At 34.5% G+C, this 12,991-nt stretch overlaps 1 protein-coding gene across 2 annotated transcripts in view; it reads left to right on the top strand.

Moving 5' to 3' along the window:
• The window catches only part of U2SURP (U2 snRNP associated SURP domain containing), a 39,491-nt gene extending 26,794 nt beyond the window's left edge, over nt 1-12,697 (top strand). For both annotated transcript variants that reach the window (XM_070945078.1, XM_070945079.1), the window contains 9 exons: nt 725-847; nt 2,031-2,187; nt 3,990-4,085; nt 4,292-4,358; nt 6,700-6,862; nt 8,039-8,149; nt 9,687-9,805; nt 10,219-10,386; nt 10,958-12,697. In XM_070945078.1, the coding sequence (XP_070801179.1) occupies nt 725-847; nt 2,031-2,187; nt 3,990-4,085; nt 4,292-4,358; nt 6,700-6,862; nt 8,039-8,149; nt 9,687-9,805; nt 10,219-10,386; nt 10,958-11,096 (1,143 nt within the window). In that variant the 3' untranslated portion in view covers nt 11,097-12,697. The remainder of the gene's footprint in view (nt 1-724; nt 848-2,030; nt 2,188-3,989; nt 4,086-4,291; nt 4,359-6,699; nt 6,863-8,038; nt 8,150-9,686; nt 9,806-10,218; nt 10,387-10,957) is intronic.
• Nucleotides 12,698-12,991: the final 294 nt, after the last annotated feature.

Below are 12,991 nucleotides of genomic sequence, written 5' to 3'. Positions count from 1 at the left end.
GATAAAGACTAGATAAAGAATAAGAATTTTAGCAGATTTGAAAAGGCAGTGGCTTTCTCCAGAAGAATGTTCTAATTAGTTCTAATTTAATTCTAATTCTGAGGATCTATTTTATACAAAATATCGCTAGCCGTGATGGCCTAGTAGTTAGAATATAGTATTGCAGATAACTTGTTCCACTGCCAGGAGTTTGGTCTGACTCAGCCTTCCATCCTTACAAAGTTGGTAAAATGAGGACCCAGATTGTTGGGAGCAATATGCTGATTTTGTAAACCACTTAGAGAGTACTACAAAGCAAAGCTCTATGAAACAGTATGTAAGTCTAAATGCTGTTGCTATTTTCAATTTTCCTAAATTAGTTTTGCTTTGACCTCAAACTGATTATTAAATAAGCAATTTATATACACAAAATTACAGTACTTCAGTGGTCTGAATTGATCCTTTCATATTAGGTGAGAGAAAAGATATAAAGAATTCTCTACACCAAACTGTATTTAACTATCTTTTTTTTTTAATGTTCTCTATGTCTCTAAAAAGACATTGAAACTACAAATAGTACAGTCAGCATCTCATGGTTTATCATTGTTTTCCAGTCAAAATTAGCAAATCCATCAAGGCAGGAGTGACTGTGCTGTAAAGGCACATGCTAAATAGATGTATAGCCTTGTATTTATTGTTAAAGTTCTTCTTAATACAAATGACTAGCATTGTTTACTACTTTTAGCAACGGGTAATGACATGCTTCAGAGCATGGGAAGACTGGGCGATTTATCCAGAACCATTTTTGATCAAACTACAGAATATTTTCTTGGGGCTTGTAAATATTATTGAAGAAAAAGAAACAGAGGTAAGTATGAGATAAGACCATTATTGATACTATTGATCTGGAAGCAAACGAGAACCTTAAAGGTAAAGGTAAGGAAGAGATTTTGGCAGAGGTTTGTACTAGGACTCTAGAATATGAAGGCTTCTATCGGTTCCCAGTTGAAACTCCCCATTGATTTGAGGTTGCATAAACACATATTTTTCTGTTTATGAATGTTAACATTGTCCATACCTTTGCCTTTGAACTAGCTCATTTACCTGTTACGTATTGGAAATTGCTTGGAACCTGAAGCACGTGCATTGCCTCTATATCAGTTTTCAGGTGTGTGTTTGGATGTGAGAGGGAGAGAGAATTCTAAAATATCTGAATGTTTGAAATCAGCCTCTCACCTCTTCCATATTATGGGTGCAGTTAGAAAATTAGGATCTTTAAGAGACAGTGTTATGTAGGCATTTGTCTTAGCATTGTCCTAAATATATAGAACTTGCTTCAAGAGTTGTTAGACCCAAGATTTTTTTGGTCTTATAGTCCTACTGTTTCTTATGGGTACAAAGAGGAACAGTTTGAAGATTGATTAAAAGTTGTTTCATTTTGTAATTAAAGTGGAAGATACAAAATACTATGTGATGCTTAAAATGATTGAATTTCTCTTACCACGAATATATTAGTTGCTGTTTATATTGTAATACATGGGTAAATTGTGAAATATAGGAGATGGTCTAATACGTTTTTCTGATGTAAATCACAGATACTTAAAGTATCTGCTATTTAATCTTGTAAGAAAAATTGTAATCAGAATAATTTTTGGGAATTTAAAACTTCATGAATATGAATTAGTTTTGCACAGTGAGGATTAGATTATTCTGTATTAGAGGTTGTACTCATTTGCACTGCATGTATAGCATCACAGTAAAGTGTATATTCATGTGTATCTATTTGTAAAATTCACTCATTTCTTTCTTGAGTTTCTTGAGTTGATTTGGGATTTATAGTGCAGTTGTTTTGAAGGGTAGGCACAGAAATTGGTTTTTTTCTGTATGGTAAATGAGAAATTGCTTTACATATGAACTGGTGCAAATTAACAGACTTATGTAAGGGTTTTACATAGCCACAGGCTGAAAAAATCCTATGTGATGAAATAAAGAAGTAAACCCTTGTGAAAATACTTTGATTATATTTATCTCAATGTATGTTTTATTCTCAGGAAGTACCTGATGATCTTGATGGAGCTCCCATTGAAGAAGAACTTGATGGTGCTCCACTAGAAGATATGGATGGAATTCCTATTGATGTTGCTCCAATCGATGATCTTGATGGAATCCCTATTAAATCAATTGATGATGATCTTGATGGAGTACCTTGTAAGGAATGTTCTAATTTAGCACATAGTTAGAAGCATACATCTTATTATAAAATTATATTATATGCAAATGAAATACATAATATTTTCTAATTAAAATATTTATTAGATTCAATTATAAAGCAGATAATTGTTGTTAGTTGCGAAGTCATGTCCGACCCATCGCGACCCCATGGACAATGTTCCTCCAGGCCTTCCTGTCCTCTACCATCCTCTGGAGTCCATTTAAGCTCACGCCTACTGCTTCAGTGACTCCATCAGCCACCTCATTCTCTGTCGTCTCCTTCTTTTGCCCTCAATCTTTCCCAGCATTAGGTTCTTCTCCAGTGAGTCCTTCCTTTTCATTATGTGGCCAAAGTATTTCAGTTTCATTTTCAGGATTTGGCCTTCTAAAGAGCAGTCAGGGTTGATCTCCTCTAGGACTGAGTGTTTTGATAATCTTGCAGTCCAAGGGACTCACAGGAGTCTTCTCCAGCACCATAGTTCAAAGGCGTCAATTCTTTGGTGCTCAGCCTTCCTTATGGTCCAACTTTCACAGCCATACATTGCAACTGGGAAAACCATAGCCTTGACTATACACACTTTTGTTTGCAGGGTGATGTTTCTGCTTTTTAGTATGCTGCCTAGATTTGTCATAGCTTTCCTCCCTAGGAGCAAGCGTCTTATTGCAAATCAATATAGTAAATAACATAGTTACTCTGGAGAAAGATGTGGAATTACATTTTGAAAGCATATGAAAATTTATCTAATGTAAAATAATATGTGTTTTAATATCTGCCAAGATTTACTAACATTTCAGTTCTTGCAAATACCTGGATTTAAATTCAGAGTAGATTTGGATGTTAAAATTGGACATACAGGCCTTTCTCGGTATTATTATATTTATCTACGCAAAGAGAGCTAATGGACTTTTTAGTTGACATATTTTTATATGAAATTTCTATACTTCGGATAAATTCTGCCTGAATTTTCAGAATTTAGAATATGCTTGGTGAGGTGAAGTTTATCCAGGCAGAAAACCGCCTTGGTATATTAGATCAGGGGTCCCCAACCCCCAGCCTGGGGCCCGAGTACCGGGCAGTGGCCTGTTTGGAACAGGGCTGCAGAAGCAGTGGGCAAGTGCAGACAGCTCCACTTGCACGAACAGTGGGTGAGCGCATGGACGAAGCTCCATATGTGTGAACAATGGGTGCACGTGCGCCTCGCTTATACAAATAGAGCTGCATGCACACATGCTCCCCCCTGCTCGTGCAAAACTATCCCCCCCCCCCCGGCGTTCCACAAAACCCAAAAGGTTGGAGCCATAACAAAGTTCTCTAAGAGAAGTTCAAGGCCGTGGTATCTGGCAGCTGTGCAAAGAAGAAATTGGAGGATGTCTTCTGTTCAGGAAAGAATTGATTGGACATGTGGGAGATGTGGCCAAGGTCTTGAATTTCCTTGTGGGTGAGGAAAACCCGGAAGCTTTCAGATTCGGGTTTTCCCAGATGTGCCAATATGACATCCCTAATAAAAGTTAGCTTTGAGGAACTTCAAGCCTCGGAGTTTGATTTTGTTGGGGGTGTTACTTGGAACCCTGACAGTTTGCTTGCAGAGTGTTTAGTGCAACTACCAGGAGATCAATTCTATTGAACAAGTTGGGGCATACTTTTCACTAAATATGCTTATAGATTTTTTTCTGCCTTTCAGGGTAATCTGTGGAACATTAAACTTTTTAAATTTGGATTTTCTTATTGAAGTGCTCTAAAATAGAGCATCCTTAGGGTTGTATTACCTCATGTTTTGCGTAATTCTTTTATTCAATAGTGGATGGATCTGAAGAATCTAAAAAGAATGAGCCAATATTTAAAGTTGCCCCTTCAAAATGGGAAGCAGTTGATGAGTCTGCACTTGAAGCTCAAGGTTAGTTTCTTTTGTTTACTGGTATTATTAAATATTTTCAGCATTTCATGCTTAATATTAATAAAATAGTACACAGATACCACATACTCTGAGTTAGTGCCATTAAATAAAAGTTTAGGAAGTTACAAGAATTTAGAAAATCTATAAATTTCTCTTAAAATGCTTATATATTGACATTTTAATATAATAATTAATTGTCATCCTAGCGGTAACAACATCTAAATGGGAGCTGTTTGACCAGCATGAGGAATCAGAGGAAGAAGAAAATCAGAAGTAAGACCATTTTTCCCTAGTTACTCTATCTTAAGCATAATAAATGGAATAAAAATGTTTTGTGATTTTCATAAAACAATAGAGTTGCTTGATTACTTCTGGAGCCTATATAAGGGATAGTAGTAGAATCTACATATTTCCTCCAATATAAAAATATTGAGGGAGGAAGGAGAAAACAAAGAATATCTCATGCAATATCTATTGCAACTTTCACATCTCCTAATTGAAGCAAAATTAGCAAAACTGTTTCAATTCAGGTACACTTGCCAGAATTCATGCAAACATAAATACATTTTTTTTCCAAAAGAAATTTTGATTGCATTAACAAAGTAAAGGTTTGAATGAATTGTGTCCCAAAATGGTGTTCTGGCCCAGCTACGGACCCAAAGAACGCAGCACACACAAAGTCTGTACAAACTGTAGTTTACTAAATTAAATCAGTCTTTTTCAAACAAAGGCTGTTAATTAACTTTCTTAACAGCCTACAAGAATCCAAAGAATAAATAATCGTAATCTTACTAGGATTGGCAGAAAGCCCAGAAGCAATTTGCAGGACACTGATAAGAGAACTAAGATCCGGATGTGAAGGAGAGTGAACAAAGTTGTTCCCTGCAAATTGCCTCAGTTGTCATCCGTCCTTAAATAGGCTAAGGGAGTGGCCAATTAGCCCCAAGCCTTACTCTTGAGGAGACCTCCTCCTGAAGAGCCACTCCTGCCTTTTGGCAGCTCTGCGCGCCCGTGCATCGAGAAGAGGCTCCTCCTCTTCTTTCTCTTCACTTATGGGAGCTTCTGGAGGTTCTGAAGGCCCTGGCTGAATCCCCGCCTCTGGCACCACATCTTGTCCAGCCTCCTCATTGTCCGACTCGAGTGCCAGCTGCACAGGCTGCTGGTGCAGCACCACATCAGCCTCCTCACTGTCGGAATGAGCTACTAGCTGTACAGGCCGCTGACGGGCCACAACAAATGGCCATTCTGAAAGGGCAGTAATAGATTAATAAATATAAGGGGTGCACGCATCATGTTGTCTTGAAGCAAGTTTCATCTAAGATGAAGGGATCTTTTCACTGTACATTTGGGAAGAATCTCTCTCTAGAAAAGGGAGAAACACTGACTCTTCAGAGTATACATTCTGGATATATTTCTTAGGTTTCGGCATTATACTGTACATTCGTTCACCAAGCTCACGACATGCCTCTCTGAGCTGGCTTTAATTATGAAGAGTCAATAGGCATAAGATTTTAACACCTTAACATCCATTATCAGAATTATAGTGGATGCTCTTGGATTTTAGGAAATTTAGACAAGATTTCATATCACTACAGTCCACAATGTCACTGATAGCTCCTAAAAAGTTGCCTAATATGATGATAAATTGAAAACACATCCAGTTAAAGTTAAAATAGAGCCTTGGATTATTAAAAGTTTCACATGTGCATAATAGTAACTTTAGAATCTGAAGGTTTTCGTTAAATTGTGATTATCATTAACAGTTGAATATTAAAAATCTTGGATAGAAGAAGGACTCCATTTCTAAGAAACATAAGTCAGATCCAAAAATGCCTTATCCTTTTCATTGTCTTTAATATCCCTTTTTTTGTATATGGAATGAATTATACATACAGAATTATTTTGAAGTTTACAGCCCAGAATCCCCTCTCAATTATCTGAATAATTTAAGGCTATATAAAATTCTTCTCAAGATGCTCTAGCCTCTGTTTCTCAAAATTTTCAACCCTCTGTGACCGTATGTGGTATATATATTTCTATCCATTCCCAGCACTATCACATAACTGTAATGAGATTAGGCAGAGAGATATTCAACAGGCTTCATGGTTAAGGGGGGATTACAACCCTTAGTTCAGTTCTCCATTCTTAGTCCAGGTTTCTGCCATTGTACAACATCTTCATTTCCTCTTACATTTTAAATAGTTGACATCACAATATTCTGATTAAGTTCTATCTCCCGCTCCTTAAATACTGTGAATTATTCTAGGTCTCCTGGGGCAAAATGCATTTAAAATGTTTGGATTTATAATCTTAACAGATCTTATATGTAATAAGATTTACTTTTTATGCTGTCTTTAGGTATGAAGAAGAAACATAAAAATACTTTGTTTTCCTTGTCCTTTCCTTCCCCTTAACTATATATTTTTTTTAGTTTTTAAAAATTGCATACAGATTGTATAATTGAAATACAAAGTGATAGGAAGCACGTATTCTTGGGCGTCCCGTTATGCTCTTATTTTATGATAAATACTTTCTTAGGAAGTGCTGTCCGTTGCAAACATTTCTATTATGAATAAATTAAGAGAATCATTGTGTTATTTCTCTTATTTTAAAGCCAAGAAGAAGAAAGTGAAGATGAGGAGGATACTCAAAGTTCTAAATCTGAGGAGCACCACCTTTATTCCAATCCTATTAGAGAAGAAATACCTGATTCAAAGTCATCAAGCAAATTCTCAGAAATGAGTGAGGAAAAGCGTGCCAAACTCAGAGAAATTGAGGTATGTTTGTGAAAACAGTGATACAAACATAATTTGTGTAAATGTTGATAAATGAAATCATGTGATCAGCAAAATGATTTAACAATTAAAATAGTGCTTCCTCTTTCTGACAGTTGATTTGAAGTCTTTAGTTCTTTAGAAAGGTTATTTATTGATATGTTCATTTAAAATTTTTGAAAAGATTTATAATTAAACTTTTTAAAAGACCCAATAGATATTATTCAATTATTTGGATATTATCCCCTTAAAGTTAAAATATGTACAATTTTTTTAATAGAATTAATATTTAAAAATTAGATCTCTATGTACACCCACTCAAATCTGAAGTGAACAGGATTTTTTAAAACTTGTTAGCAAATAGGAAAAACCATTGAATAAAGAAATGCTTTAATCATAATCATTAAAGTATTATAGGTTAATTAAAGTAGCTTCTGAGATTATTTTAAATATTCCTTCAAATGTATGCTTAAATATGCTTTTTAACTAAAAATGTCAATTGAATAATTCTATTCTATTGTGTAGTATATAATAGAATTTTGACCCTTGTTTTGTTATGGTCTTTATTAAACATTTAAAAGTGCATCCAGAACTAGTTGAGAATTGGGTAGTTATAAATGATTATTTTCTTCTCTTTAAAATACTGTAGCTATATTTAGGTATAATATAAATTAATCCTAACTTTATATAAATGAGTCTTAGGTTGTGTACATTGTGCTCCTTATCTGATATGAACACAGGGAGAGAAGTACACTGAGAGACACTCATATACAGTTCAACCTTGCACCTGATCTCCAAACTATAGTTATTGAAGCAAAGTAACTTCAAAGTACATGAAGTTGGTTGTTTCAATTTGTCTCTATTTAGATGTTATTCTAAATTATGTTAAGTTTAGATAAACGAGCTTCTGGTCTCATAACGATGATGGAAGAGAGAAAAAAGAAAGTCTGGTAATGTAACAAAGTAATACTATTTTACATAGTTTAGAGATAAATCCATAGTAAATCATTAAAATCTTGAATCGTGTTATGGGTATTTGTAATTGCAGAGGTGCTTAGAAGAATGTTTCAGCCATATATGTCACAGTTAAGACTAAATTAAAACAGTACTCTGCTTTTCTGACTTTTACAAACTTGCAGATAAGTATTTTTTGTTTTTTTGGAAAATGTTTTGTCTCAGTTGAAAGTAATGAAGTTTCAAGATGAATTGGAATCCGGAAAAAGACCGAAGAAGCAAGGCCAAAGTCTTCAGGAACAAGTTGAACACTACCGTGACAAATTGCTCCAGAGAGTAAGCAGTGTTTACAATTTAGAATTTTACATTAGTTTGCAGTGGCTTGGATGAAGTATTTTAATAATAATACTGCCACCACTACCCTTTAACTATGGTATATTGTGACTTGTATGAGTAGTGAACTCAAGTGAGTTCTTCTGCACACCCCACTCTGACTTCAGAAAAGGACATAAAATGCAAAGTAAGGAACTTTAGTTGCTTGACATATAGCAAATTCGTAAGTATCTTATAGTAAAAAAAAAAAGCATAGCATACATTTTTTATTACTTATTTGAAGAAATAATTCGAAGAAACTGAAGAAAAATTATTCTGGTTGGGATGGAATAAAATTGTAAGCCGCCCAAGAATCATCTGATGGGAAAACAAATCAAATCAGTCAGTCAATCAATCAATCAATTAAAATAAATATTAAATTCCTTTTCCACTAAACGGTATGAGATCTTATGGTTTCCTTACAACCATGCTAGAATACGAGTCAAAAATCTATAGTTATGGGTTTTTTTTTTTTTACTTTTAAAACCATTTTTTCTACACCTCTTCGGCGAAGAGGTTGTAAAAAAATGCTTTCAAAAGCCTCTGAGGATCCCAGCTGAGTTGCCTGAACGGCAGAGGCTTTTTTTCTTTTAAATGCCTCTGCCGATCAGGCAACTCAGCTGGGATCGTCAAAGCCTTTTGAAAGCATTTTTTTACAACCTTTTTCTACAAGGCTTTTTTTCTTTTAAATCCCTCTGACGATCCCAGCTGAGTTGCCTGATCGGCAGAGGCTTTTAAAAGCATTTTTTCTACAACATCTTCAGAGGTTGTAGAAAAAAATGCTTTTAAAAGCTTTTGAGGATCCAGCTGAGCCGCACGATCATCAGAGGCTTTTTTTTTTTTTTTTTACTTTTAAAGTATTTTTTTTGGCCAAAGAGGTTGTAGAAAAAATGCTTTTAAAAGTAAAAAAAAAAAAAAAAAAAGCATCTGATGAATGCGTGGCTCAGCTGGGTATGGGGGGGCGGGCAGGGATTTTTGCTACCGGTTCTTCGAACCACCTGTCTCCATCGCTACCGGATCGGGCGATCCGGTCCGAACCGGGAGCATTCCATCCCGGTAATTTAGCTTATATAAAGATACTTAGCTCAGTCTCTCCTAGCACATAAAGTGATGGTTTCATACCAGTGCATTAAAGATGTTGAAAAAATGATTGTTTCACTTAATTTTAATAAATCATTTACTACGGGAAAACAACTAGTGTTGGGCAAATAATTCTCTATTCAGTCAGGCATGATGTATTGAAAACACTGGAGGTAGAATATCGTAGGCAGTGGTGTTAGAATCTACCTAGAAGAATTAATGATCTGGTTCTCTGTCCCTGTTTCACAACCTTGGGTTTTTTTACACCAGTTTCCATTTGGAAAACTAATTTAGCTAAGATTGAAATTGTGAGTTCTTCAGAGGAGGTCTTTGAACTTTTCAACAGATTCTGTACTTAAAAGGGCTTGGACTCAATGATCTCTAAGGTTACTTTTATGATTCTGTTATATTTTACATGTAGGAAAAAGAAAAGGAACTGGAAAGGGAAAGGGAAAGAGATAAGAAAGATAAAGAGAAATCTGATTCAAGATCCAAAGAGAAGAAGGAAAAGGAAGAATGTACACCAACAAGGAAAGAAAGGTATAATGTTTAAACAAATTAATGTGCCTTATTGCAGTTATATTTACGGCCTAAGGATTTCATAATATACGCTTTTTTAAATTTCTGTCTCTATTTCTCTTTTCCTTTTACTCTTTTATTCCTATCAAATCAAATTTTAAACTGTAATCTCTTTTTAAGTTTTACAAAAATATGTGCATTATGAAAGATGTTATTTTTCTTGCTCCATTAATTTAGATTTTTATAGTTCCAGATGTGTGAAAGTATTTAATATTATTAAAATTTTTCCAAAGAACAGTTTGACATTCCCAATAACACAATTTCACTATTTGCAATATGTTTGGGCGACTCAAAATCTTTTAAAACTTTTTAAAATACACTATTTTCATTGGACCATGCTTCAGAGGTAATAATTTCCACTGTTTTTGCAAAAGGAAAAGACGACATAGCACGTCACCAAGCCCATCGCGCAGCAGTGGAAGCAGACGAGCAAAATCTCCATCACCAAAATCTGAACGATCTGAAAGATCTCATAAAGAAAGCTCACGTTCCAGATCTTCCCATAAAGATTCTCCCAGAGATGCCAGTAAAAAAGCCAAGAGGTAAACCACAGCTTGTTTTACAGTTCAAATTGTCATTTATTTTGTTATTTAGTGCCCTTTATAATCATTCAAATCAGATTGCAAACTTGGAGTGAATAAAGTATACTGAAGAGGAATTTGAATGTAAAATTAAGAGGGAAATGTTATGTGCGGAGGTAGTTGAGAGTGTAAGACGATAAATGAAAATTCTATAATTAAAATTCTATGATTCAACTCTTAACAAGTGAGCTTGAACATTTGAGAGGGGCATTTCAATAGCTATCCTGGTTCATGTGATGCACCTTTAACTTGAGATTGTTATGCATATTTATTTAAATCAGGCACTGCTAAGTTAAGTGGTAACTTATCAATAGATATTTCTGATAGGATTGCAACCTAAATGAATTTCTGTTGATACATGTAATATGCACATGTTATTTTTAAATTCTAATTTCATGTATTTGTGTTTTGGAAGACAAATTTGCTTAAAACCCAATTTAGTATAGCATTAGCAATTGTCTCTTTCTGCAAGGCATTAAAAGCATAGATAGAAATTGAACGAGAAAATTACTAACATCAGTTTATTTTTTAGGTCACCATCTGGTTCAAGGACACCAAAAAGATCAAGAAGATCACGATCCAGATCACCTAAAAAGTCAGGGAAAAAATCCAGATCTCAATCTCGTTCTCCACACAGATCTCACAAGAAGTCAAAGAAGAGTAAACACTGACAAACTGTTAATTTTTATGATTCTGTCACTTACTGGAAATGCGGTTTTGTTTTTGTGCCTGAACAGTCTGTTAAACAAATGAAAAAAAAAAGCATTCCTTTTTTTTTGTGTGAATGCACGTGTATATTCATGAGTAACTGCATTGGTAGGCCTGTCAATGTTTTATATTGTACAAAACCTTCATTGTGGCTATTTCCCAGAATGAGATTTTGTGTTTAGAAACTTCATCTGAAATGTGTGTAACAGATCTGCTGGCAGTAGTTGTTTTAGAATATTGTGAGTTAGGAGAAACCCCCATAATTGTTTCCCTCATTCCCTCCCCCCTCTTTTTTTTTTGTAGCTTTGACATTTTGAATTAGATTTGAAATAAAAACTGAAAAGGAAATGTAAAAAAAAGATGTGTTTCCTTGTCCCACTCCATTGATTCCCCTTCCCTTTAACTTCCTAACACACAGGGCTACCAATGCAAACCTCTTAAAACAGACGTTTCCCATCTGTTCATCAAGCTAGATTGCTCTTAAATTATGTTGGGATCTGCCATAGAAACATTGTTACGCAGCAGTGAATCTGAAGATATGAAGACTGTATAACTTTTTCAGTACAGATTATCTGATGAAATGCTTATTCTGGGCTGTACCTGGAATTTCCAATCAGAGTTTACTCTCTAAGCTTAGATTTTTGGCAACTACAGTGAAGGTTGTTTTTTGCTTTGTCCATACTTCCAAAACCAAATGATGATTGTTTGGAGAAGAGGGATTATCACTGTTGCAACTCCTTCCTATTTGTGTGGTGCTATAGATGTTTGAGCAACAAAACACACAATAAAAAGGGAAAGTAGGTTGTGGCCTCTGAAGATCTATTTCCAAGCTTTCCTTCTTTTCATTGATTCTTTAAACTGTTGACCTATTTATCACATCACATCCATGATTAGAGCAGATTTTAAATCTCAATTTTTAAATTTAAATTGGGGAAATTTTAATAAACACTTCTGGCTTTTCTGTTGTACAAATTCTTCATGCATGCATTTCTCCCCTGCATCTAAGATGTAAAGAAGTTTTTATTTGAACAGTTGTGTCTTTTTTCATAGGAATATTTCCGGATATATTGTTCTTCATAGTACATGAAGAGCTCCGTTGAGATCTAGATGAAATAGTGTTAAGACCTCAGTATTAAGTGTTTGGGTTTCTTTTCATGAAAGCTATGAAAAGAAAACAGAATATATTTCCTAGCCCAGCAAATATCTCAAAATCAACATTAGAGAAACACATAATGAATTGTCTTTATAAAATCAGTTTTATTTTGGAGGATGACCTTGTAAATGCATTTTTGTACTGAATTCATTCTTTGGATGTGCAGATTGTTGAAAGAGTAGCAGAATTCAGATTTTTTAACTTGTGTCTTTTTCTAATATAATTGTACTACTTCCCCCTATTGTGGTCCTTTAGTTTTGGATGTTCTTTTGTTTTAATCTGTTTTAAAATTTTGGCATAGCATATCCTTTAAGTCATTTAATTTTTTCCATAAATAAAAACTACAAAGGTTCACTGTTTATTTACTAAAGGAAAGGACAATTGTAATAAACATGCAGAGTTTAAAGGGAACTGGACTCCAGTGAAGCATTATTTATAATTATGTTAATGTATCAATTCATTTATATAAAAGTATCTAGCTATCTTGTAAAAGAGGGTCTGGCTATTCTCTTCTGCTATATATAAGATTTTAACATTTATAGTAGTTCAGCTTTTAATATGGATCTTTGATTAATGGAAATATCTAAAATTTACACCTTCATCTCTTTTCTAAGTGTCAAAAGGGCTTCCAACAAGCTTCTAGAAATTCTTTTGAAAAGTGCAGAATTTATCAGACTAGTTAATTAATTAATCTAGTCAATTCAA

Source organism: Pituophis catenifer, unplaced genomic scaffold (assembly GCF_029215685.1).
Source record: "Pituophis catenifer annectens isolate HBS135680 unplaced genomic scaffold, rPitCat1.0.hap2 SCAF_6, whole genome shotgun sequence".
NCBI lineage: Eukaryota > Metazoa > Chordata > Lepidosauria > Squamata > Colubridae > Pituophis > Pituophis catenifer.
This window is presented reverse-complemented; position numbering and strand designations above follow the sequence as displayed.